This window comes from Corylus avellana, chromosome 11 (assembly GCF_965113065.1).
Source record: "Corylus avellana chromosome 11, dhCorAvel1.hap1.2, whole genome shotgun sequence".
In the NCBI taxonomy this organism is placed as follows: Eukaryota; Viridiplantae; Streptophyta; class Magnoliopsida; order Fagales; family Betulaceae; genus Corylus; species Corylus avellana.
This window is the reverse complement of record NC_142500.1, coordinates 5381492-5408941: the sequence shown is the minus strand read 5'-3', so window position 1 is coordinate 5408941 and position 27450 is coordinate 5381492. Positions and strand designations below refer to the sequence as shown.

Genomic DNA, 27450 nt, shown 5'->3' with positions numbered 1-27450 from the left:
CATTTTTCCTTTCTTTCTCCCGCTTGCCGCTCTCTCTCTCCGCTCACTGCCGCTCTCCCCCTCTCTCTGCTGTGCCCCCGACGTTGCACTGCCGCTCTCCCCCTCTCTTTGCTGTTTGGGTTTTTTTTTTTGGTTTAGCAAAAGCTGTCCAGGCTCCCTCCGACAAAGCAAAGCAACAGAGCTTTTGACACGGGTCTCACGGGTCGTGTCGGGTGACTCGTGAAAATACCCATGTTGTGTCGTGTCGGAGGGTCCGACCCGTTTATTAAACGGGTCGTGTTTGGGTATTATGTAAACGGGTCGCGGGTACCCACGGGTCATAAACGGGTCGACCCGCAGACTCGTTTTGCCAGCCCTAGCTAAAATTAACAGAATAGTCCAAATTGAGAGCAATTGAAAGTTCATGGGACTAACTTGAGAGATTTTAAAGTTCAAGGGGGTATTTCAAAAAGGGTGAAAGTTTGGGGGTCCATAGTGAAGTTTCCCATTTTTTAAAAGGATAAACCAATTTTTTAAGGCATAATTTTTTAACCGGTTTTTCAATAGTGAACCGGTCATTAAATAAGCTTAATTAAATGCATTTAATTATATTTCAATAATTTTTCTTATATGTGATTTCATTAAATTCAAACATTTAATGCACAATATTAAGGATTATTAGTGTCTAAATCAAATAAGGAAACAAATAATACAAATCAAATTATTATGTATTAATACTTTTAGTCACTTTAATATTTGTAATTCAAATTTAGAAAAGGATATATAGAAGACGATTTTTTTTTTCTACATATACTTGGTGCATGTAATAATAGATAATTTATAAAATAAGAATTATTTTATTTCTAAATAATAAGCTATTGAAAAACAATTTTATTAATAATAGATTATCTACAAAATAAAGATCTACCAATTATTTCAGATTTTTTTCTCTCTCTCTCTCTCTCACCGATTTTCTCTCTCTTCCCTCTCTCTCAACTCTTCAAATATAATAACCTAAAAAATCAACCTGAAATAATTCTTCTTCTTAATCTTCGATGTGTATTTTTTATTTGAGAAAAACTACAAACTTTGTCCAACTTCAAGAATTAACTTTTTTTTTTTTTTTTTCTTTCTTTTTTCTCACTCCACTCTTCAACAATAATTACCTAAAAACTCAATCCCGAAGTAATTCTTATTTTTAACCTTTTAAAAGAGCATTTTTTTTTAAAAAAAAAATCAATTTTTAAAATCGTACTTATTAAAACTGCAATTTCAAACGAACCCTTAATAAGAATAACACAACCCTCCCCCCCCCCCCCCCCCTCCCCCCAAACAATTATAATTGAGTATTAACTGTTTTTTTTTTTTTCTTTTCTTTTTCAGTTTGTTCTTTGAAGAAAATTGCAACTTCTGAATTAAGATAATAAATTGTTTGAATTTTTAGTAGGCTAATGGAAGATTATAGTGTGTTTATTTGACTTTTGTGCAAAAAAAAAAAAAAAAAGAAGAAAAGAAAAAGAAAAAGAAAAAGAATAGAAACTCTTTTGAAACACTAAAGAGATAATTAAACATTGAACCTAAGAGGATTTATCTTATCGCGTTAAATGCTGAGTGCAATATTTTGTTTGATAAAATAAAAAGATTTTGTTTATTTTTGCACTGTATTTGATTCTATCTAGGGTTTCTATTTAATTGAAAATTTTGTTGCTTGGATTTATCTTTGTGTATCTATGTATAAATTTTTACTGTTGAATGTTTGTTTCTCTAGAAAGTTTCTTTGTATTTTTTTTTTTTTTGAAAGGGATTCCATATCAATCTCATTCATAGAAATCATGAGCATAAAGCTCTTACAAGCAACCATAGCCAAAACTACGAGGTTACAAGCGTCATAAATGACGTATTATATTCCAAACCCAAATCTAATCCACTAACCTATGACTAATCTTCATATTAAAAAACAGATTTGTGCCAAACAAACTTAAACTAATGCATAGGTAGTGCTTATTCCTCGAAACTGAGGGTAAATAAACCCCCAACCGAAACTCTTCCTCCTCGACCCGAAAGCCAGGATAACATTCACATCCACAACCTAAAGTTCTGGACCATAGCAAATAACCCAGAGGGCATCACCCATGCAGATCGAGAGGGGATAGAGCCTTATTACAAGCAAAAACAAGAAATAAAAGCGTACAGGAAAATAAATGGACTAAAACAGAAGAGGAAAAAAAAAAGAAACGGCAAACAATAAATGAAAACCAACAGAACAGGGAAAAAACCAGAGAATCACACTCAGCGGGAAACGGCAGCCGGAAGGAAGCTGATTGCGTGCTGGCCAGAAATCGACGAGGAAGGTGGCGTTGGAACGCATCGCCGGGGGACATGAGGAAAGACCCAACAACGGACGGTGGGCGGCAAAGCGGGCGTGGAGGAGATCGGCGTCGCACACAAATCAAACTGGAGGGGGGGGGGAGAGAGAGAGAGAGAGAGAGAGAGTTTGAGTGAATCCCCCAAGAGTGTCACTCATAAAATGTGACAAACAGGCAAGGCAATAAAAACAACACACCAAAATATACGGCAAATGACAAACATAAAGGAAAGGAAAATTAGGAAATAAAACAACCAAAAACGAAATTAAAAAAAAAAAAAAAAAAAGCTGGAGAGAACCAAAATCAAACCACATCCGAAGAGACGGATCCAGTACAAAAGGTGTGATGGGCGCTGGCGGATCCGGGTAGCAAGGTGGCCAGTGGAGCATGCGTCGGGGTGAACTAGGCGACTGGGGGTTGATCGGGCAGGGACGACACGAACCTGAGCTAAACCCGACCCAACAACCGGCACGACGGACAGAGAAGGGTTGAAGATCGACCTCCAAAAACACCCTAAAATCAGAAAAGGGGCTGAGAGGGAGGGAGAGGAAGAAAACGCTCAAAGAGCAAGGGACATCAAGTAAATAGGCTAACTCTAGGGCGGGGGGAGAAGACTCAGAAGAGGATGAGGGGGGTGAGGGGGGAGGGGGAGAATAGGGGTTCTCTCCCTCCGACGGCACTCTCTGCTAACGATGAAACCCTAGCTCACAGTTGTCAAGTTTTTAGATAAAGTTTCTTTGTATTGAAATATAATAGGTATCACACCAACAAGATTTTATGTTTTAATTCATTTGAATTTTTTTTGGATTTTTTTTTTTTTTTTTGTGATTTACTTGGATTTTCTAGCATTTTTTGAAAGTGTTGAAGATCTCCCAATTATTTCGGATTTTTTTTTTCTCTCTCTCTCTTCCTACGTCTCTCTCTCTCAACTCTTCAAATATAACAATCTAAAAAATCAACTTCAACTTCAATAAAAACTACAACTTTGTTTTTCTCTCTTCCCATGTGTATGTTTTTTATTTGAGAAAAACTACAACTTCAAGAATTAATTTTGTTTTATTGTTTTTGTTTTTGTTTCCTCTCGACTCTTCAACAATAATAACCTAAAAACTCAATCCCGAAGTAATTCTTATTTTTAACCTTTCAAAAACACAATTTTTAAAACAATTAATCTATAAAATTGTACTTATTAAAACTGCAAACTCAAATGAACCTTTAATAAGAATAACACAACCATCTCCAAACAATTATAATTGAGTATTAACTGTATTTGTAGGTTGTTTATTTATTTATTTATTTATTTCAGTTTGTTCTTTGATGAAAATTTCAACTTCTGAATTAAGATAATAAATTGTTTGGACTTTTAGTGGGCTAATGGAATATTATAGCGTGTTTATTTGATTTTTGAACAAAATATATATATATATATAGAAACTCTTTCGAAACACTAAAGAGATAATTAAATATTGAACCTGAGAGGATTTATCTAATCGTGTTAAATGCTGAGTGCAATAAGAATAACTTCTATAGGGTCTTGACACAAATCAAGGCCTTTGTACCCTCTAATAAGAATGCGACACATCAGCGTAGAACACTATAACAAAAATATGGTGTTCCACCTAATCTTTTTTTCTAAAATACCTAAAACAAAACACCTTTTAGAATAACCTTTTCATATTTTTCTCCAAAACCACCCCAGCCACCAACCTGCCACCGGAGACACCGCCGGAGACAACGCCGGCGACGATGCCGGAGACGACAGAGAAAGCCAGAGATTGAAGTTATGATTATTTTTTCTGATCAGTAGGGGGATTTTTATGCGCAAAGCTGTGTTATATGCCGGAGATATTCCTATAACCAAAAATAAAAAAAGAACTATATTAATATATTCATTTCTCTTGTAGTTTTGGGCAAGAAAAAGAGAAAGAAAAGGAAAGGAGGGTGAGAGAAACGTGTGGCCGGAGAGATTTGTGAATATGTGTATGATCAGCTCTTGTTTCTAATTTTTTTTTTTTTTTGTTTACTTCTCCCTTCCCTTCCCTTTCCTTTTTGCCAATACAGTGTGAATAAATAATGAAAAAAAAAATCTGGGTGTGAGTTCATTCAGAGTGATAAATCAACCTTTAATATTCCTTTGCAGGAAGAATGAGAGCAAAATTAACGTACCCGGCGTCGTCTCCGGCGTTGTCTCCGGCGGCATCTCTGGCGTTAGGTTGGTGGCTAGGGTGGTTTTGGAGAAAAATATGAAAATGTTATTCTAGAAGGTATTTTGTTTTAGATATTATAGAAAAAAGATTAAGTAGAACACCATATTTTTGTTATAGTGTTCCACGCTGATGTGTCGCCTTCTTATTGGAGGGCACAAAGGCCTTGGTTTGTGCCAAGACCCTATAGAAGTTATTATCGCAATAACTCACATTAAATTCTTAACATCATTAATAGCAGTTTCCTAACTTAGACTAAATTTAATGTGCGTTTTAAATGTTTATAGACACTTGTCACTATTTTAAATGGGTTAGAGAATATTTCCTTCAAACCGGTTTGGAGGAAATTTCTGTCCTTATTTTTATGTTTGTTTTTCTAGAAAGTTTCTTTGTATTGAAATATAGTTGGTATCACATCAATAAGATTCTATGTTTTAATTCATTTGAATATTTTATTGGACTCTTTTTCGTTTTGTGATTTACTCAATTTTCTAGCATTTTTTGAGAGTGTTGAAGAGATTTATTTGATTGCATTAAATATTGAGTGAAATATGTGTTTTATTTTGTATTAAAAAGAAGAGAGAATATTTTGTTTATTGAGTTAAGATTTTATTTTGATTGTATTCCAGACATTGTAACGATTGATTTGTTTTAATGAAAAAACAATGATTACTATTTCAAAAAAGAATGAATGATATATATTCTTTGTAAGATTTTGTTTATTTTACTCTGCATTTTTTTGAAATGATTAGAACTTTATGGGTTTTATTTGTATTGAAATATAATAAGTATCACATCAACAATATCAGAGTTTCCTCCTAATTTTTTATTAATATTTTGATAATCATAATTCAAGTTCTCTTCTTGCTATTTTTTTTCTTTTTCTTTTATATTTTTCATTAAGAACATGCTCGGTATACTTCAGAAAAGAAAAAGTACATATTCAGTAATGTATTGATGTATAACATTTAGTATGTATTTTTATAAAAAGAGGCGTGATAAATTTTTGAATACACCTATTTTAACTTATAATGAAAAGTAAGATAAGATGCGTTTAAAGTTTTTAAATTAAATTATAACGAACAATCCCGCGCTATTATGTGCTAGTTATTATATAAAGCTTCAAAGAAAAGTATAAGTTATCTCATGTATATGTAAAAGGTCCTTGGACAAAAAACTAAAAGCCACTTTTTTTTTTAAATTTTTTTTTTTTTTTTAAAGCTACTTTATTCAAAAGAACACCCAAAAAAGAAAAAAAGAAAAAAAGAAAAAAAAGAAAGCCATAATTAAAAACCATCTAATTTCGAGTCATGCGTTGCGCCCCTCAGCTGATTCCGGCAATCATAGTGATAGTATGAAAGGTGGCAATAAAAAGATAATCAATTTGCAAATTGAATCATGACATTGAATGAACTCAGAAATCTGAATATAGCTCTATTGCAATATTACTGTTAATGGCCAAATCTTGCTATTCAAATATCTGCCAGGTTGAGGCCTGCAGGTTAGGAACAGGATTTTTTCGGTTTATTTGAATTGGATGATATCCATTTAGTTATATTAGATAGGTATTTTTGTCTTTCACTTTTTGATAGGACAAAAATATCCATTCAATATAACTAAATGAATATTATTCAATTCAAATGAATTGGAAATTATCCTAATTCTACAGGTTAACATGAATAAGGCAACTAGCATTTATGTTATGCTGATCATGCCACATAAAAGAGTTTGGATCTGGATCCACTAAAATTCTTACTAGAATTTTAGTTTATGAAATTTCAGATCTAGGACGTCCATTTTCCATCAAAGGGTCATTGTTCTACCACGTGTTTATTAGTAGTGGGACACGTGACAGAACAATGACCATTGGATAGAAAATGGACGGCCTAGATCTGAAATTTTAGAAACTAAGAATTTCAGTAGATCCTGATCTTAGAAGTTCACCAGAAGTGCCGTAAAGTAGCAACCGAAATTATTCTTAGAGAAGAAATGCTACGTATACTTACTCCCACATGAAACATTTCTTGAGGTGAAAATGAAAATCACCATTAAATCCAAAATTTAATAGTAATCTATCGAAAGTCTATTGGTAATTTTTACTACCAAGTCAAGGAGTGTGCACTCTTGAAAGTACAAGAGAGTGTATATCATTTCTTTTTCCCAAAAAACCTTTTCACGGTGAATGATGTCCAACATCATCAGAACATATCCCAAATTTTGCCTTGACATGAAATGCCGACATCGTTGTATAATACAGTTATTACTACATCTTCTTACAAATGACAGTCCAAATATTAATAAAATGAAGGAAAAAAAAAATATATACATATTCAATTCATGTGGTTTACATAATTTACTATTAGCCAATAGTGATGTCAAAATGAACTCAGCGATCCATTTGATATGCCAAAAGAAAAAAAGAGAATGGTGGTGGCCTACGAGCCACCCCAAGAGGTTGGGGCGGCCACCCCATGCCCAAAAACAAAGTCACTTTAGGTTCCAAATGCAATCAAATAAAATAAAGCAGCGCAATAGGATCCAATACCCAAAGCAACATCATATAACCCAATTGAGACATTGTACAATTTGCTTAAAAAGAAAAAAAATTGAGACATTGTAGTTTGTAGAATAGGCTAAACTTCTCTTAGTATCTTTTTGATCAAGAGCAAAAGTAGTTCCTAAATCCTAATAGTAATGTTATTATACCTATCAAAACTATCGCATTCAATATGTAAGGTATAGCTATGAAAAGAGGAAGAAGCCGAGCTACAAGAAAAATTCTGCGGCTACAATAGTATTACAACATCAATGAACAATCCACACTATCCGACACTAGACAATATGCTAATGCTCTCACTATACATTACACGAAACATCATTCAACTGTAGACATTGTGCTGATGCTATTGACTAAATGAGATGAAAGCCATCTAATTTCGTCTTCGACCTGACTTTGTCTGCCTTTTACGGTTGGTCGGGGATGTCTGCTTATTAGGTAATGGTAATAGCGTACCTTCTCTGATGCCATCTGCATCTGACATATTACCAAGTGTTTTTTGGGCTTCAAGGTAGACAGTAAGATCTCTTATCTGCGATCATCACCATCATTCAAACTTTATAATGAAACTGGTGAAAATAACTTCAACATATATAGATTTGCTGCCGTTTCTTCTAAGAATAAGATTTAAGGTAACTGTAGTACCTGTTCTTCCAGATCAAGAATCTTCTCATCTCTCGAGCTGAGTGTTGCAGCTTCCCTAAAAGAATAGGGAATTTAATACTTGGTTCATCCAGGAAGTAATATAAGGCAAGAATTAGGTGCTAGTGTCAAGAGAAAGACCATAGTAGTTATTCCTTGATGTTGGAAATATAAAGATCCCCAAAAATCATTTGACATTTTTAAACAGACTTTATGCACTCAATCTTCAACAGTAATAGTTATTCCTTGATGTTGGAAATATAAAGATCCCCAAAAACCATTTGACATTTTTAAACAGACTTTATGCACTCCATCTTCAACAACAAGATGCATTGTCAGCTGCCGCTCTCCTCAGGTATTCTCTCTCTCTCTCTCTCTCTCTCTCTCTCTCTCTTTCTTGCACCTAAATAGCAGATCATAGTCACCCCTTAAACAGGGATGTTGTCCTTCTCCACCATAGTCAACTTCTAGTAAACCCAACCACCTCCACCCCTAAACATACACGTCGTCCCTCTCTAAACCTCCATTACCAATGCAAAGAATCAACCAAAACACCAAACCTCCACCAATCAAAATCCCCCATCTCAATTGCCACCTTAGCCCTCGCTTTCATGTGAGACACATATGCTATCCAACTAAGGGTCGCAACATTTTATCCAGCCAAAGAATATGGATTCAAGTAAGGAATTTTAGACCCAGAAAATTACAGTTATTTCTTGTATTAGACATTGTATGCAATCATGTTGTCCATTTTATCTTGTTATATCATTGACAATGTACATAGTTTAAAATGATCTTCTAGGAACCATCCCATTGCACATATAAATGCATGGAAGAATAATTGACAACTTGTCCGAGTATTCGATAAATAAAATTCAGTGTGTAATGAAACGTAAGCACATGAAATGATTCATATCTTAAAAATCTAAGAACTTTCTGGTTGAATTGAATTGCTGGAAATTCAGCCACTAATTTGCTTCCTTTTCCGTAAGAGATTTGTTTTAGATTTGAGAAAGTCTGAATATTGGCTAAAGCTTTTTCATTTTGTTACAGCAACTTGCTCGGCTTAATCATTGCTGCTGGTAAATTTGGTCTGAGAATAGAGTTTTATGAATATTCTGCTTGTTTTCTTTTCTCCCATTGTTTTAAAATTTAACTCTATTGTAAATTAGTTCAGTACTTTTATTTGCATTTATGGTGCATTTGAGTTTGGCCACAGGGAATATGATAAAGAAGAGGAAGTTGGTATTCTTTCTGATGTTTTGGTTGGAAGTGTTGCATGCTGTTAGTCAGTTTTTCCAATTATTATGTTTTATCATACAGTACCATGTTCAAAAGAAATCCTTGAGGGCTGCATATCTTCATGATTTTATTCAAGGAGATGGGACTTCACCACTTAATCTAGAGTGACACAAAGCAAGTTAACATATCTTTTACATGTCCAAGCTCATCATTTAAAAAATCGAGTAAACACTGATTTAGGTTTAGGGGAGAAATGAACAGTAGGCATTTCAATGATGTCTTGTATGAAAACCTCCAAAGAAGAGTTTCTTTTCCGAATATATGGCTCTCTATAGCAACATTTCAGATGCCAGTAAATCCCAATTTCCCTAATTGTCTCATGCAACAATGTCAATATAAAGATAATTAATCAGAAGAATAAAGCTTATGTACCTCTCTTCAGTTTCCTTGACCTTCTTTCGCCAAATTTCTTGGTTCTTGATGAGATTTCGATTCACCTGAGGACAAAAGGGGCTCCTTTAGGGGTAAAAAAAAAAGAAAAAAAAAAAAGGAATTGCTAAAGATTGAAATAGAAAATTTAAATACAGACCTATCTATGCCAAAAGCTAGAACAAACTACTAAAATTTGCTTAGTATTAAATTGAATTTAATATCCAAACTTTATTAGTATGAAATTGAAAACTTACTTCTGCAACAGCATTTTTTTCTTCAATGCGCTTTTCCAATTTATTTTGGATGTCATGCATTTTCGAAGTCACAGCCTTCTCCACAGCTTCCGAAATAGAACTTTCCACTTTACTTTTGGCCTCCACAAGTAGAGATTCATAATGCTGGAACAAAACAAATATTAAACAAAGAACTCTCATGAAAAATATTGACATGGTAAGACGACATGTAGAGTGCCACACAAATCTATAAGAGCATCACATGGCTAAGGTAGTAGGTAAGTCTTAAGAACCCCTGTGAAATATCCCAGACAAAAGCAGCCCAAGTAGAAACTCCTAACTGTTCAAGCAAATTACATACCCTTTCCATAATGTATGACAGTCATATTTTGGATTATTTATTTATTTATTTTTTATAACTTTCGGGTTTGGGTATTTTGGGGGCAGTTGGGGGGGAAGTCCACTTGGGCCTATGAGCTACGCAGTAAAGGGTAGACCCAGCACCAGCCCCACAGCTATCATGTCAAATGATTTATATATATGCATGTAAGTAAGTGTATGGAGAGACAGAGAGAGATGTTGAATATATATATATATATATATATATATATATATATAAAAAGAAGAAGAGCTCAGCTCAGCCCAAAAACCAAAAGAAAAACAAGCAGGAAGAAATTTCATAAACTATATAAAAACTAATGAGTGAATATCACCAGTCACATCCAGCAAGGGTTGGGGAGATATAGGAACGAAGAAGGAAAAGAGATGGGATAGAGAGAGGAGGGTGGAAGGAGTAGGGATCAATTTAGAGAGAGAGAGATGTTCAATATATATATAGAAAAAAGAGAAGAGCTCAGCTCGGCCCAAAAACCAAAAGAAAAACAAGTAGGAAGAAATTTCATAAACTATTTAAAAACTAATGAGTGAATATCACCAGTCACATCCAGCAAGGGTTGGGGGAGATATAGGAATGAAGAAGGAAAAGAGATGGGATAGGGAGAGGAGGGTGGAAGGAGTAGGGATCAATTTGTTAACTTACTAGTCTCTGATTCTCCAGTTGAGTTGCAAGAAGACCGTTGTACTCATCCATAATCTGTTGTCAGGCATGTAAATTGAAGATAAATGCATGCCTATAGGAAAAGAGTAAAAGGATAATCCTTTTTATTTTTATTTTTATAAGTAATCAAAGTACCATTAAAAAGAGAAAAGCACAACCTGAGTACACAAGAAGTATACAAGAAAAAGATCTAACTAGAAGGAAAAAAGGAAAAGAAAAATCATGAAAACTAAGCAAATTAGGAAAGACAAATGCAATTGTCCAAAAGTAAAGAGCATTGAAGAAAAAAGACTTAAGCTCCACCACCGTCCTCTCGCTATCCTCGAAACTTCTATATGAAGGCACAATTTTCCATACAACTGTACTTTGAGTGCTACAACTGTACTCGACTAGGCATAACCTAAGGCAGCCCAACATGACTAAAGATACCATTCCATAAGGCACAAGCAACCTCACAATGAAGAACATGAAAGTTTATAGTACTAGACATGAGAGACACCATCACCTCAAAATATCATGGATATTAGAACTTCATATTGAAAAGGTCCAACTCAGTCCAACCACCCAAGTTGTATCAAACATATGTACAAGTGTAGCATCACAGATCAATGTCCGAATAAAATATATCTATAAGCATATTAGCATATCACTTATTAAAAAAAAAAAAATTAGCATATTAAAAGCTTTAGAAGGCAATTATAAGAAGAGAATCATACAGCATCAACTTTGCTGCTAAAGAGGGCCCCACTTATTCCAGAATCCTCGCTACATTCACAAGTACCACAATCTCCTTCAAATGACATACAATGAGAGTTCATCTCTGCCAACTTGCCATCAATTTTTGACTGATTCAGTCGGTGAACATAACCATCACCAGCATAATCCCAAATTTGTTGTGTTCGTATATCAAGAGAGTAGCAATGCTGTGTATCCTCCCAATGCCTAATGGCATGGCGTTCCTTATATCTAACAAAAGGGAACAAAATTGATTGCTATGATCATGAAGACACCAGAAGAGTTTAGTCAAATATATATAAAAAATAATAAAAAAAAGGTTTAAGTGCTTGATCGTATTATATCTAATAGAAACTGTATAAAAGCACAGAGGCATACCCCAGCAGAATGAAACTCGGTTAAGAGGGCGTGCCTCGTCACCACAACTCAGAGACAAAATACCCAATAATCTATCTAAACACCTCCTCTAAGAACCCTCATGATCCTTGAAGCCATCTATTAGCCTGAGATGGTTCAATGCCCATAGAGGGTTTGATTCTAACCCTACCAGAAGGGAAAATATCCTAAATAAGAAGCCAAGAGTTTACCTTCCACATCCCACAAAACCACATATCATACACACCCAAAGATTCTCCGATGTTCTACAAACAGAGCAAGTTGGTTTCTCATCTTGCTGTTGACAGAATCGGCAGACCTGAAAGTAAATTGAAAACCTTTTTCAATATGGTTACCCCAGCATCCAGCCACTTCTATTGGACACACAATTATTGATATGCACTAGATAAGGCAGATGGTAGGGCTATCAACTCAAAATAGCATGCACTATAGGCTGAAACAAATATGTCAGTATTGTATCAAGATTTCCATAAAATAATGCAAGTTAAACTCATGGCCATGAACTCGCATAAAACATTTTCTTTTAATCCAAACAGTAATTTGAGCAGCAGTAAACATGATAGTTTGAGCCTAATTCCACTATAGTTACAAAATTGTGTCAAATACGCTATATGAGATATGCACCCCAAATAAAATACAGCATGACAGGGACAACGAATTGTGGGCTTCATAATCCTCAAAAGGCTCTAAGGATATTGGAGCTTCAAGATTAACACAAAAAGGCCAAGCAGACCCTGCCTTGTAACAACACCTTCTTGGCATCCATAAAGCATTTGAGAATTCCCAGAGTCAAGATACTGGATTCAATAAATTGCTGGTACTACATTCTCATAAAAAACTAACTTGTTCAGTAACACTAACAGTACCTTTATTTAATTAAGTTCTCCAACCCAGAACATAAACACCAAAGAGGAGACGTTCATGGAAGTGAGAATCAGCTCACCTGGCAAGACATATAAGTCCATTTTGAAATGCATGGACACTGAAATGAATGGTCACAAATTGTACTCAGTATTCCACTAGTGTCTGGGTCCAATCTCTCTAAAATTCAAACACCAAATTCATAGAAACCATACAAACATCAATTCCCAAGAGTCTCATTAATCTACAAAAAAAAAAAAAAAACGAAAACGCAGCACAATATGCAACTTTAATCCAAACCAAAACATAAAATCAACAGAAAATGTAACTCACCAAGACACACCGGGCAAGTAGGTAACTCTGTACACCCGGCAGGAGGTGTCCCAGCTATCTCCGCCAATTCCGTGTACTCCACAGACATCATAAACAGAATATGGCATACCTCAGCCTAAAAATTCAATCATTATAAAAATGAAAAAACCAACACACATATTCAATGAGTCCAATCTACAGTGCTTGCAATCAAAACCAATAACATAAGCAAAGCTCATCATCTACCTCGCCTGGTGAGAACTTCTTCCCATTAAAATTCCTATAAAATCCATCAGCTGTTGACTGGTCAACAAGCCTTATCAAGACACTGTACCGATCCTCCATCCCATCATTCCTAAGAAAATGCAAAAATTCAAAAAATAAAAAAGAATCAACTTTGGTGTACCCAAGAATAGTCCCCTGGTAACGGCCCTCAAGTTTGGGGTTGGCCTAATAAGGCCCATCTTACAAGCAACACTAGTATACTAAAATTAAGTCAGGCCTGATCAAGCCCTAAGCAACAGGCATAACGGTCCCAGGAAAACAATGTCTACAGAAGATCATAAAAACAATGTATACAAAAGATCATAACGAGCAATGTGAACGCACCGATATGAGGGAGCAATCACCTAATGGGGTGGGGTATATAGAATCAAATCGGTGATTCATGGATGCCCCCCCTGAAACGACCCTCACCCGAAAATAAGAAGAGTTCATTAAGGAGGTACGCACTATTCTCTCCCCCCAAACTACTCTATGAATTTCATCCCCTTCCTCACTAAGAAAACCCTGACTTAGCATTGGAGTGTTTGGCACACCCGATGAGCAGTAAATTACGACTTATCTCAAAAGTTTAAGTTGATAAGAAGAGATTGATGCATTTAATCATTTATTTTATATTCTAACACTCCCCTTTTGTGTGGGATCAAACATTCCTTTAATATTTGAAGACCAACAAGTGAAATATTTTATTGAAATGAAAAGTGAATGATAAGAGGCAAACTTATGATCCCTCCCATATTAAATTATCACCCATAGAAAAGGATGAATTTATTCATCTAATTCATATTCTAACAGTGAGGTCAACCGCCCTTGTTTTCCTTCCCTTTGCAGGTTCATCGGCCTGGAGTAAAGTACCCGATCAACTAATTCTTTAAATTTCTTTCCACTTCATCAATTTTTCTCAGAAACCAAACACAGAAATTAGGATTTGAATTGAAATTCAGATTCAAAAATTGAATTATAAAACAGAACTTCGAGCAATTGGGGAAGAGAGCGTACCTGATGAAGAGGAGCTGGGAGACGTGGTCGATGCGGGAGCCGCAGAAGCGGATGAAACCGTCGAAGGAGAGGTAGTTGGGTACGGAAACGATGAAGAGGACAGTGGATAGGGAGCTAGGGTTTGGAAGCGACGAGTGAGACGCACTTCGGAAGAGGTGCGCTATGCCTCTCCGTTCGCTGAATTTGGAGTCAAGGTTAGGGTTTGATGGACTAGTGGTCGACCTGAACTCGGTGATTTCCAATGCGGCAGGGTGCTCGCTGTCAACCGAGTGGACTCGGAGGAAGAACATGGTCGCTCGGCTGACTCGAATCGGCCAGCAGAATCAGTTGACCGAGAGAGGGAGAGAGAGCGGGAACTTGCAGTTACCGTGATGGTGAAATGAGAAATGTTAGATAGATAGTATATCCGATATTCAGGGTCAATATTTATCTATATTTGAACTATATCATCTTACAAATTAATTATTAAATTTGTGGACTTACTTAGATTCAATAAGTCAATAATAAATCCCACAAATCTAATGGTTAATCTATTAAATTTATAATATAGTCAAATATAAGAAACTTATTGATCCTTAACATATATATTACCGTCAGGGGTGAAAGCTTCTAAGTTACCTGGTAACTGAGGGCGGGTGGGGTCAGTTACCCGTAGGAGTTTGATTAACGATGAGGATTGTTGTACAGTATGCGTTTGCGACGTGCAATTAATCTGAATAAAGTTCTCCTACGTTATCAAAAATATATATATAAATTAATTTTTGAATTAATCCTTATAAAATATCTGGATGAACCTTAAACAAACTCCGTTTTGAGTGGCTTACTCAAAGTAATTCTAGAAAGCCTCTTGTGTTAATAGTCTATTCAAGAATAATGTAGCTATTAAAATTACTATTTGATCAAAATCAAATAATGATCAATCACAAGCCTAATGGTGATTTTAACAGCTACATCATTCTTGAAGGGATTCAAGAGAGACTTGTAGTATTACTCGACTTACTCATGCTGGTCATGCTACATTTAAAATTTTGAATTTATCGGTATATTCTTATTAAAAAAAATAATTAAATCATATTTTAAAATAGAAAAAAAAAAAAAAAAGATTAGGTTGGATAAAAAACACCTAAAATTAAAGATTTTAAACTGATCAGGTATGCTTCAAATATACGTGAGAATAAATATTTATTTGATAGGTGGCTGAGTTGTCTATTCTTTTCATAGTTTTAGAGGTAAAGAAAACAAATTAAAAAGATGAAAACATAAACATTGTTCTGGTTGTTTAATTGTTTGTTAAAAGAGTTGAAGTTTATTAGTTGTTAAGTAAATTGATTAAGGAAATCTCCAGAATTTTACTGAAACTTATGCACGAAGGAAAGGTTACATATAATAAAAAAAAAAAGAAGCAAAAAACACAATCAACTCAGATTCCATCTGATCAGTGTCCCATCCGGCTCTTTAAGGTGCTAATTGACGCGCAGGCGTGACGTGTCCGTTGTATTTAAAGAACCCTCAAAAACGACGCCGTCTTGTTCCTAGGAAATTAGGAATATCTAGCGAAAAGAAATTAAGTAGATAACCCGTCAAAATACGCGCTTTGTATAATCTTTTACCCGCTTTACACTTCAATTTACTCGCACAAAGAGACTTGGCTACCACTACCGAGCCGTGCCCATCTTTCTTCGATCCAGTACGGTAGAGTTCGCTTCTCCGATCGTGCGGAGACCATCTCCTCCGTCACCAGCACTGACCCAAGTCAACAGATCTCCCATTTTCTCCACCAGATCCGCCTCTGCGCGCCTCCAAATTGAGCCAAAGAGCAAGGTAATCCCCATTTCCAATTCTCTCATCCGAAATCTTGAAATCCGGGAAACCCACTTGTACTTTTGCATAGATCACAGCAATGGCACCCAGTACGATCCGAAAGGCTATCGGGGCTGTGAAAGACCAGACAAGCATTAGCATAGCCAAAGTGGCTGGCAACATAGCACCAGACCTCGAAGTCTTGGTCGTAAAGGCGACAACCCACGACGAGGACCCCGCCGACGAGAAGTACATCAGGGAAATCGTAACCCTGACCTCGTATTCCAGAGGGTATGTCGGTGCGTGCGTGGCTACGATAACGAAGCGGCTGAGCAAGACCCGCGATTGGATTGTGGCCGTCAAGGCTCTGATGCTTGTGCACAGAGTCTTGGTGGATGGGCACCCTTCGTTTGAGGAGGAGATGGTCTATGCGACCCGGCGGGGCATGCGGGTCTTGAACATGTCAGATTTTAGAGACGAGGCGCACTCAAATTCGTGGGATCACTCCGGATTCGTGAGATTTTACGCGGCGTATTTGGATGAGAAGGTCGAGAGCGTGGTCGTTGACAAGAGCTTGAAAGGCGTGGATGAGAGGGAGGATAGGTACAAGGATGAATATGATAATGGAATGATGGGTAGGAGGACGAGGTCCTATGGGGATGTGAGTGAATCGGCGGGAAGAGAGAAGAAGAGAGAGACGCCGATGAGGGAAATGCGGCCGGAGAGGGTTTTGGGGAAGTTGAACCAGTTGTTGAAAATTCTTGACCGGATATTGGCTTGCAGGCCGACCGGTGCGGCTAAGACTAGTAGGCTGGTGCTGGTAGCTCTTTACCAGGTTGTAAGGGAGAGTTTTGGAGTTTATGTGGAGATATGTGAGGCATTAGGGGTGTTGTTGGATAGGTTTATGGAGATGGCATATGCTGATTGTGTTAAGGGCTTTGATGCTTATGTTAGTGCGGCGAAGATGATTGATGAGCTTGTGGCGTTCTATAATTGGTGTAAGGATATGGGGATTGCGCGGTCGTCGGAGTATCCTGAAGTCCAGAGGATTACTGAGAAGCTTTTGGGGACCCTCGAAGGGTTCTTGAGGGAAATGGCTGAGCGGCCGAAGAACGCGGAGACAAGTAGGGTGGAGAAGGAGAAGGCACCCGTGAAGGAGGAGGAGGAGGTGGAGCCGGATATGAATGAGATAAAGGCTCTTCCTCCGCCAGAGAATTATAACCCTCCACCCCCACCTGAACCTGAGGCTAAGGCTAAACCACAGCCTCAGAAGGTGGCTGAGGACTTGGTGAATTTGAAGGATGATGCAATCTCAGCTGATGAGCAAGGCAACAAATTGGCTTTGGCTCTGTTCTCTGGACAACCGGCTACGAATACAGATGGTTCATGGGAAGCTTTCCCGTCGAATGGGGAGCCTGAGGTGACATCAGCATGGCAGACTCCTGCTGCAGAGATTGGTAAAGCAGATTGGGAGTTGGCATTGGCAGAATCAGCTAGTAATCTCTCGAAGCAGAAAGCTACATTGGCAGGCGGGTTTGATTCATTGCTATTGAATGGAATGTATGACCAAGGGGCAGTGAGGCAGCATGTGAGCACCACTCAATTGAGTGGTGGAAGTTCAAGTAGTGTGGCACTGCCTGCGCCAGGCAAGACTGCTACACCTGTGCTGGCTCTTCCTGCTCCAGATGGTACAGTCCAGGCAGTAGGGCACCAGGATCCCTTCGCCGCATCGCTTGCAGTGCCACCACCTTCATATGTTCAAATAGCGGATATGGAGAAGAAGCAGCAGTTTCTTGTGCAGGAGCAGCAGCTCTGGCAGCAATATGGAAGGGATGGGATGCAAGGCCAAGTGGCTTTGGCCAAGATTGCTGGTGGTCCTGGCTACTATGGCCCGACCCCTCAACCAATGATGCCTTATGGGATGCCACAGCCAGGAGGGTACTACTACGCACCCTATTGAAATACCTTTTTTATCAAATGGCTTGTTCTTCCCATATTGCGGATAACTATTTTACTTCCTTACACTCTTTCGGAGGATTTTCTATGCTCTTCATTGTTTGCCAATGTGTTCATTTCTGTACTTACATTCGAAGGGAGTGAAAGACATATGGGTTTTGAATAATAGAGAGTATATACAATATAATGAAAGTGCTTGTTATTAGTTTCTCTTTCTGCAATGTAGTTTCCATACAGCTATGAAACCATCAGTTTTTCTATCCCTTTCTATCTCCTTAGCCATATTTTCGTTCAGACTCTATTCCATCGAAGTCTTTTTAGCAATTGCAACAGAAAATCTGAGCTTGGCCCTCTGTCAAGCTATTCTACTATGGAAGATGTTCATTTCTTGAAATATATATCATATAGATAGGCTGGAGCAAAGGTATCAGATTTATCTAATCCCCCCCTTACAGCAAGAAAATTATACAAAATCTCTCACTCTTCTCTCACTTCTTGAAATATATATCATATAGATAGGATAGAGGAGCAAAGGTATCAGATTTATCTAATCTTCCCCTTACAGCAAGAAAATTATACAAAATCTCTCACTCTTCTCTGAACATGTCCACCAAAATTATACCCTTTTGCAACCAAAAACATTCACTGCTCGTAGCAACAACTCCATCGAACCACATGGCCCACTCCCCGGCGCACGTTGCAACTCCATCTCCAGAAGCAATGACATTCCACACCAACGGTTCGGAGTGGAGCCACTTGACCCAGGCGGAGCGCCACTACTGTCCATTGCAACCTAGCCGCTTGGAGTGGAACCGATTAACCAAGAAGAGGCGCCAGTTGCTCCCCGGACCCATATTGGGTTGCTCTGCCGCTACCGTGAGGAGGTGGAAAACATTGGAGCTAATCGTGAGGAGTTGGGGGAGGAGAGAAGATAGTCTGAAAATTTGGGAAAAAAACGAACTCTTGTAACTGACACTGTAAGGTTGTTGAAAGGGACCCGATTAAAGACCCCAATTTGAATTATAGGTCGGATCCATTGGGTGGTGTTGGGAAGAAATGGGTGGGCTCAAGGCAAATGGATAGTCTGAAAATTTGAGTTTGCTTGAAAATCAACTTGCAAAGAGAGAGTATCCAATAACATTTATAAACACTTGAGATTGTAAGATTAGGAGCAACAATGGGTCAAGTTGATCCGTTTCCTGAATTGACTGAGCTCTTTTGCTGGATTCACAATCCAGTTCGCATATATTTGACTCGTTCATATCGGGGTTTTGGTCAAACCCTTTTGTCTATATATATATATATATATATACTTTTCTAAGCCTCGTAGGACATTTTGGTGGCCACGAAGTTTTACGTGTTGAATTTGAATGAAATGGCATGGAATATTGGAATGGGTAGGGGATAATGACGGGTCTTGCATGCTTTCTTCTGACTTCTGCTATTTGAAATTTTGAATGAGTTTTCTAGAACAACAGCATTTCACCATATCTTTATTATTGTATCGTGATGATGGTTGTGAATATGACCATCCGGTATTTGTAGTTTAAAATATGTATAAAAAAAAATTCATTCTCCAACAACTACTACGCCATTGGTAATTGCTAAGGAAAAAAAGAAAAACTAAAACTATTAGTCATTTCCGAGATGTTTAGGGTATGGCTTTGGTCTCACTGAAACCCTATTTCAAAATGGAGTTTTTGTTGGGGGGTGTTGACTAAGAGCACTAGCTTTAGGTTCAACCTTGTGATCTTCCTCAATTGATTAAAAACAGAAAAAGAAAATAGATTTGGCTTAGGTTTTTTTAAATGCATGTTTGAGATTGTGTTTGATAAATAGAGTTTTTACGTCGTTTTTTGACAAAAGTTTTATTTTTAAACTTTTATTAAAAGTGCGTTTTTGCAATTTTCAATTATTTTTGCCAAATAAATACGTTTTTTTTTTTTTTTTTTTTGTTAAACGAACTTTTTGAATATTAAACACACATTTATTAAGCCATTCAAACCCACACCCAAATAGGCCTAAGGGTTTAGATATAATTAATTAATTTTTTTAAAATTTTTTTATAAAAAGATTAAAATTAAATATAGATGGATAAAAAACTACAAAATCTCCTGTATTTATACTTTTTGTATATATATATTTTTTTTGGGTCTATTTAGGTGATCAAAATCATTAGGGAAATCATATCTAAAATCGTTAGGTAAACGCGCTTTTATTAAAAATTCCCTGGGTATTTTTTTTTTTTGAAAATTTAGTCCTTGAGTCACTCGAAACTACTAAAAAACTCCTCACCGTCAATTTTTGTTAACTTCCGTTAGTCTACTCAAAACTCACCGTTTTATCTGATTAAAATATTATTTTTTATTAATTTAATTTAAAAAATTCAATCTTAAAAAAAAAAAAAAAAATTTGAAGGTGCCACCCCCCTATGGGGTGGCCGTAAGCCACCCCAGGGGTGGTTCGCCCACCCAAGGGGTGGCTCGAGCCACCCCATGGGTGGTTTGGGGTGGCCCGCCTGGGGGTGGCCGCAAACCACCCCTGGGGTGGCTTGCGGCCACCCCATAGGGGTTGGGGGGTGGCACTGCCACCAGTGCCATCCTTGGCCACCCTTCAAATTTATTTATTTATTTATTTTTAAGATTGAATTTTTTAAATTAAATTAATAAAAAAATAATATTTTAATAATATAAAACGGTGAGTTTTGAGTAGACTAACGAAAGTTAACAAAAATTGACGGTAGGAAGTTTTCTAATAGTTTCGAGTGATCCGGGGACTAAATTTCAAAAAAGAAAAAACCAGTGAGCTTTTAATAAAAGCGTATTTACCTAAAGATTTTAGATATAATTTCCCAAATCATTAAACATAAACCTTTCTCCATTCGACGGAAAAAGAAAGAAAAAGCAAAACCCCATTTCATCGTCCCGAAACTCCAAAATCTCGTCAGGGCGTAGGAGACATGTGGAATCCTGTGGTGGTCCTTGACAACGGAGGCGGCCTCATCAAGGCCGGACTAGGCGGCGAGCGCGACCCCTCCGCCGTCCTCCCCAACTGCCTCCTCCGCCCCGTCTCCTCCAAGAAATGGCTCGTCCCCCCCTCCACCACCACTTCCTCCTCCCACGACGATTCCTTCGACTTCACCTCCGCCGCCGTCCGCCGCCCGCTCGACCGCGGCTACCTCATCAACCCGGACCTCCAGCGAGACATCTGGGCTCACCTCTTCTCCTCCCTCCTCCACATCACCCCCTCCCAGTCCTCCCTGTTACTCACCGAGCCCCTCTTCGCCCTCCCCTCCATCCAACGCGCCACCGATGAGCTCGTCTTCGAGGACTTCAACTTCAAAGCCCTCTACGTCGCCGACTCCCCCGCCCTCGCCCATCTCTACGAGGCGAGCCGCCGCCCCCATGTCGGCTCCCGGGCGGCCCAATGCAGCCTGGTGGTCGACTGCGGCTTCTCCTTCACCCACGCCGCCCCGGTGTTCCAGAACTTCACGCTCAACTATGCCGTCAAGCGCATCGACCTCGGCGGCAAGGCTCTCACCAACTACCTCAAGGAGCTCGTCTCCTATCGCTCCGTCAACGTCATGGACGAGACCTTCCTGATGGACGACGTCAAAGAGAAGCTCTGCGCCGTCTCCCTCGACGTTGCGCGTGACCTCCACATGGCCAGGTTCGTATGTTTATTGATTTGTCGGGAAACATTTGCGGTGGCTCGGAGTAGTTGAAATTTCGTTCTGTGTAGGACGTCTGGGAAGAACAACTTGTTGAGGTGCACGTATGTGCTTCCAGATGGTGTTACGCACACCAAGGGCTATGTTAAGGATCCCGACCAAGCACGGAGATACTTGTCTGTGGCAGACGTTGACGGTGACCCACCTGCAGAATTGGGATCTAAGGAGGGCATGGATCACTTTGAGATTACAGAGAAGCATGAAGATCGAAAGAGAGTTGATTTAACAAAAAATGTACCAGTGTATCCCATTTCCTTGGACAAAGTCATTTCCTTTCTCTTTTCACTAATTTTGTTTTTGTTTTTGTTTTTTGATTGTGTGCAGGAATTTGAATTGACAAATGAGCGCTTTCTTGTCCCGGATATGCTCTTCCGTCCTTTGGATCTGGGTCTGTATCATATTCCAATCTCTGTAATGGTAGAGTATGTTTTCAGGTTTCTTTATGTGAAGCAAATTTTAGTGTAGAAAATTTGTTGATGGTGAGATTGCTGGACGGTTATGAATGATTGGATTTCTGCTTGTTTTAGTGTTTATAGTCTAGGTAGTGACTATCTTGATTGTTCAACTTTCTTTAAGTTACTGTTACATGCTTCCTTGAAGGCAAAGAATTTGATGGTGTAAACTCTCTTAATCTTTCAGAGAGATTCAAGTGTATATATAATATCTGCTGTACTGAGAATTGGTTACAAGGAACTTTACAATATCAAAACTATCATGCTATCTTTTTTCTTTATCACACATATAGTAGCTGTACACTTTGATTTTGAATTCATGGTATCATCATTCCTGATATGGTTGGAAGATGATACTGTCATTATAATGAGAAACAAAATCTTAATCGCTTTTTAGGTTTGCCTGTTCTTTTTGATGTTGTTTTAAGAATTGCTGACTTGAACCCGTTTATGCAGGAATGAACCAAGCCGGACTAGCGGAGTGTATTGTTCGGGCTGTCAATTCTTGCCATCCTCATCTTCACCCTGTGCTTTATGAAAGGTGTTCTTACAAAGTCTTGGGTGCTCTTAAACATCTCAATATTTTCCCTCCCTTCTCTCTTTCATGTTCAAATACCAATGTTTGTGTTTGAATTTTGTGTTTGGGCAGCATTATTTTAACCGGTGGAAGCACATTATTTCCTCGATTTGCTGATAGACTGTAACTTCTAACAACTCTTATCATTTCTTTATAGCCAGCATTTTAAAGCACCATTCAGAGTCCAGACTTTTTGTCTTTAATGTTATTGATTTACTAAATTTCAGAGAGAAGGAGCTCCGGCCTCTTGTCCCTGATGACTATCAAGTGAAGATAACAACTCAAGAAGAGTAAATTTCCATCCTAAAGTATAGTATTTTGTTTTCAGAGGTTCTACTATATCCTTGGGTTAAAATTCTCCATTGCTTGTTCAGTCCCATACTAGGTGTCTGGCGAGGGGGATCGCTTTTGGTATCTAGTCCTGATTTCGAAGCAATGTGTGTTACTAAATCCGACTACGAGGAGCTTGGATCTGCTCGATGTCGGAGGAGATTCTTCCATTGAGTAGTTGGTATCTGAAGGTTTGTGATCTCGGTGACTATATCTGTCAACTGTCATGCATGTTAATTAAAATATGTGCTGTAGAAATGAAGTCTTTTTCAAAGCTTTTTAAATTTCAAAATGTTTTTACTTGGCGGACTTTGAAATTTTGTTGATTTTCCTATGCGCTTCTTGGCAAGCAAATGATTCACGACAAAAATTTCAGGTAAGTGTCAACTGTCTTATCAGCATTTCTCGTTACCACTGAACCAAAGAGAGGTAGAAGTTTGTTTGGTGGCTTATATATGCAAAGAAAGCAACCTGAGTGAAGTTGTTCAATTCATTGCTACAAATCCAAGATATTTTTGGCTTCTTGGATCTGTCAGCTCAAGGATGCTCTGGGTGATTTAGAGCTGCTATCCCTCTGATACAGAGCCAGTTAAAACGAAGTAGTTCCACCGGAATCCAATGCAATGCATGCGAATCCAGAGGAGCCATATCTTGTGTGAAAATGTTTAGCTCAAGCAGAAACTACAAGTTGTGAATGCAGGATAGCAAGTTCTTATTTTTTGATTAAGAAGAGACCGTAGAGATGGTGATATCCTGATATGCTCCTTAATGTTCTTAGAAGTGCAACCTAATATTGGCTTGCTGCAGCAGAAATTCCAAACGATGAGTCATGTGTTTCTAAATCAAGGATGTTACATTAAAAGAATGTTCATTCAACTTCAGTTTCTTGTCTCCAACTGTTTGCATGGCAAAGTAAGCGTTGTTTTACATTTGTTTGTTTGCCTTAAAACAATTTATGTCTGTGTTTTTGGGCAAAGCTTCCACTGCCAATGAACAAGGGCAATTAATATTATAACCTTTCTAGCTTAGCGCTTGTGCTGCAGAATTTGTACCCAAGATTCTAAGAAAGGAAAGGAGACAAGACAACCAGCATGGCTAAACTCTTCTGCATCACCTTCAAATATCACACTCAAGCACACCCTTTTCCTCCGCCCATGCTGTTTCTGTTGAGGAATTAGTCCTACTCAAATGCTTCTTTGTTTTTTTCTTTTTGTTTTTTTTCTCGGTAAGGGGGTTTTCACCATAAGAGTCGGTTAGTGATAGTGCTATTTGATATGGTTGCTTGAATGTTGGAATTTTTATTTTTATTTTATTTTTAAGGTGAGAAAAGAAACACTAGTAGATTGAGCAGCAATCTCATATTTGGTTTTCGGTGGTTTTTGACAGCCGAACTGACACTGTTCATCATTGGAAGATGTCCCTCCAAATGAACTAATCAGTGCTTCAGTTCCAATACTTATCTCTCATCCATCTCCATTCATTTTTTTTCTTTTTTCTTTCAAAATTTACCATTGAATTTGGGTCCTACAGTCTACAGATCTAATAGTGAATTTCAAAAAAAGATGAAAGAATAACATGTCTCTTATTAAAAAGGGAAATTTTTTTTTAAGGATCAATGAATATTATCCTATCAGCCTAGTGGTATGAGAGATTGATATTTAGAGTAACTCAAATGAAAAATGGACACAACCCAATGGTTAGGTGTCCAAATATTAAAAAATGAAACTTCGGTAAGCTTGAAACAAACATTAAATTACTGGCCTTTGTATTAATAGATAACTATTGCGAGCCTCACCAAGTTGGCTCCAATATTGAAGTTCATCATCCTTGAATACTAGGTCTAACTATCACAGATATGGTTTATAAAGGATAAAATTTCTAGTTTCATGGATGAAAAAAAAAAAATGAAGAAGAAACTTTGCTGATTGCTACACTAGGCGAAAGGAAGTGAGTGCTTGGGAAGAAAATTATGCAGAAGCAACAATAGCTCAACGTTTGAATAAAGCTTTGGCTATTTAGTCATTCTTGTTATATCTTATCGTTATCATTCATTTATCTGTCATCAGATAGTCTTATTATTACCTTTAGCTGCCTACCTATCACTCATCAACATATGAATATGAGTTGGAGAGCTTGAGAAATTGAGCATCTAACACATACTTATTCATTTCTCTCCAAATCTTCTTTCATTTTGTACATCCTCATTTATTCTTACTTTATCTTTTTTTAGGTCTCCACATCTCCTTTTCGTTTCCTTTATCTCCAAACATTCTTTCCTTTTGTACATGCTCATTTATTCTCTTACTTTATCTTTTTCTAGGTTTTCACATTTCCTTTTCGTTTCTTTTTTCTTATTTTATTTTATTTTTTTTCATTTTTCTCCAAACATCCTTTTCATTTGTACATGCTCCTTTATTCTTTTGCTGTGTCCTTTTTTAAGTCTCCACATCTCCTTTTCATTTCTTCTTTCTCATTTTTTTTTTTATTTTATTCGTCTCCAAACATTCTTTCCTTTCACACATACTCCTTTATTCTCTCACTTTATCGTTTTCTAGGTCACCAAATCCCATTTTCTTTTCTTCTTTCTCATCTTTTTTTCTATTTTTTTTTAATCGGTACATGCTCCTTTATTCTTTTCCTTTATTTCTATTTCTACACCTTATTTTCTTGCAAGTTTAGATATCTATTTCAAGCCTCACCAAAGTTAGCAACCAATATTTAAGTTTACCATCTTTGAGTACTATAGGCCTATTCAAGCAACCACTCTACTAACCCGATGCAACCTGATAGGTCGGTCGGCTCCTAATGGAGGTCAAACCGGCAATCAAAACCTTTTTTTTATTTCTTAAGTCAAATAGGAACTCAAAAGTGACTATATCTGTCATGATAGTTAATTAAAATATGTGCTGTTTGATCGATTATGGGGGGCTAGAGATGAAGTCTTGCTCAAAGCTTTTTAAATTTCAAATTGTTTTTGCTTGGCAGACTTAGAAATTTTGTTGATTTTCCCATGCCCTTCTTGGCAAGCAAATGATGCACGACAAAATTTCAGCTCAAAGAGAGGTAGCTAGAAGTTTCTTTGGTGGCTTCTATATGCAAAGAAAGCAACCTGAGTGAAGTTGTTCAATTCATTGCCACAAAGCCAATATATTTTTGGCTTCTTGGATCTGTGGATGCTCTGGGGTGATTTAGGTTGTGAATGCAGGATAGAAAATTCTTATTTTTACTAAGAAATTACTCAAATTTATCCAGTTATGCGGTTGAGAAATTGAACACGTAACTCATATTTATTTATTTCTTTTTTTCTTTATCTCCAAACCTTCTTTTCTTTTGTATATGCTCATTTATTCTCTTACTTTATCCTTTTCTAGGTCTCCACATCTCCTTTACGTTTCTTCTTTCTCACTTTTTTTTTTTTTTTTTTCCTTTGTCTCCAAACATTCTTTTCTTTTTTACATGTTCCTCTATTCTCTTACTTTGTCCTTTTCTAGGTACATGCATCTCCTTTTTGTTTCTTCTTTCTCACTTTTTTTTTTTTCCTTTGTCTCCAAGTCCAAACATTCTTTTCTTTTGTACATGTTACTCTGAGGGTGTTTGGCAAACCCCCTAAGTTTACACAGCACTGTAGACCTCTGAAGTGGCGCCGAAGTATTAGGTACAGTCTGAATGTTAAACAAATTGACGCAGTCAATAAGGCTCGGTTTGAAAATTAAAAGTGGACATAATTCCCATTTTGCCCCTTTAGAACATCTACACAAATATACCCAAATTGGTTTTCTATTTTTCATAAGGGCATATTTGTCTTTTAATATAACTTAGCTTCTCCCATACATACGGTTAACCGTGTCTTACTGCAGCATGGTCAGATATCCCTGCTCGAGGAACAGTGCAGTGGAAGTGGGGGAACGTGTTGTCACTTAACAAACAAGGCCTTTATTCTCTTGCTTTGTCCTTTTCTAGGTCTCTGTATCTCCTTTTCGTTTATTCTTTCTCATTTTTTTTTTCTTTTATCTACAAACATTCTTTTCTTTTGTACATATTCATTTATTCTCTTGCTTTGTCTTTTTCTAGGTCTCCACATCTCTTATTTTTTTTTTTTTTCTATATTTTGTTAATATGTACATATATACTCCTTTATTCTCTTCCTTTATCTCTACACCTTGTTTTCTTGCTAGTTTAGATATCAATGTGTCTATGTGTCCTGAAGGAATAATTGTATTGAATTTATCATCTGTACAGGATATATACACAGGAATTAATTTAAACATAACAACTTTAATTGAAGCTAAGATTTACTTCTTCTGTTTG

General features: G+C 37.3%; 3 protein-coding genes across 5 annotated transcripts; 2 read left to right on the top strand and 1 right to left on the bottom strand.

The window, feature by feature from the left end:
• Positions 1-7089: 7089 nt before the first annotated feature.
• BRIZ1 (zinc finger (ubiquitin-hydrolase) domain-containing protein) lies at positions 7090-14682 on the bottom strand. 3 transcript variants are annotated; one of them, XM_059576439.2, is made up of 11 exons: positions 14298-14682; positions 13263-13371; positions 13038-13152; positions 12787-12884; positions 12035-12141; positions 11429-11678; positions 10695-10748; positions 9677-9820; positions 9423-9487; positions 7752-7806; positions 7090-7638 (listed from the first exon to the last, which is right to left on the bottom strand). In XM_059576439.2, exons 1-11 carry the CDS (start codon positions 14585-14587, stop codon positions 7480-7482), a joined length of 1446 nt encoding a protein of 481 aa, XP_059432422.1. In that variant the 5' UTR covers positions 14588-14682; the 3' UTR covers positions 7090-7479. The 3 variants fall into 3 exon arrangements, with proteins under 3 accessions (XP_059432422.1, XP_059432423.1, XP_088367951.1); XM_059576440.2 differs by lacking the exon at positions 10695-10748; XM_088511825.1 differs by lacking the exon at positions 13263-13371 and having other exon boundaries at positions 14298-14377.
• A 1232-nt stretch (positions 14683-15914) lies between these two features.
• On the top strand, positions 15915-18219 carry LOC132166001 (putative clathrin assembly protein At2g25430). Its single transcript, XM_059576737.2, has 2 exons — positions 15915-16118; positions 16189-18219. The coding sequence occupies exon 2, from the start codon at positions 16198-16200 to the stop codon at positions 18055-18057; it is 1860 nt and encodes a 619-aa protein (XP_059432720.2). The 5' UTR covers positions 15915-16118; positions 16189-16197; the 3' UTR covers positions 18058-18219.
• Positions 18220-20934: 2715 nt separating this feature from the next.
• Positions 20935-24023, top strand: ARP6 (actin-related protein 6). Its single transcript, XM_059577490.2, has 8 exons — positions 20935-21722; positions 21795-22017; positions 22108-22171; positions 22692-22776; positions 22885-22935; positions 23040-23102; positions 23187-23333; positions 23519-24023. Exons 1-7 carry the CDS (start codon positions 21013-21015, stop codon positions 23314-23316), a joined length of 1326 nt encoding a protein of 441 aa, XP_059433473.1. The 5' UTR covers positions 20935-21012; the 3' UTR covers positions 23317-23333; positions 23519-24023.
• The last annotated feature ends 3427 nt before the right edge of the window (positions 24024-27450 follow it).

Coding starts and splice junctions, on each gene's coding strand:
- BRIZ1 (XM_059576439.2), bottom strand. CDS start 14,587: ATGTTCTTCCTCCGAGTCCACTCGGTTGACAGCGAGCACCCTGCCGCA. Junction 12,885..13,037: donor TACTTGCCCGGTGTGTCTTG/GTGAGTTACATT, acceptor TTTGAATTTTAG/AGAGATTGGACCCAGACACT. Junction 10,749..11,428: donor TTAGCAGCAAAGTTGATGCT/GTATGATTCTCT, acceptor GCCTGACAACAG/ATTATGGATGAGTACAACGG.
- LOC132166001 (XM_059576737.2), top strand. CDS start 16,198: ATGGCACCCAGTACGATCCGAAAGGCTATCGGGGCTGTGAAAGACCAG.
- ARP6 (XM_059577490.2), top strand. CDS start 21,013: ATGTGGAATCCTGTGGTGGTCCTTGACAACGGAGGCGGCCTCATCAAG. Junction 22,018..22,107: donor GAGTTGATTTAACAAAAAAT/GTACCAGTGTAT, acceptor GATTGTGTGCAG/GAATTTGAATTGACAAATGA. Junction 22,777..22,884: donor CACCCTGTGCTTTATGAAAG/GTGTTCTTACAA, acceptor GTGTTTGGGCAG/CATTATTTTAACCGGTGGAA.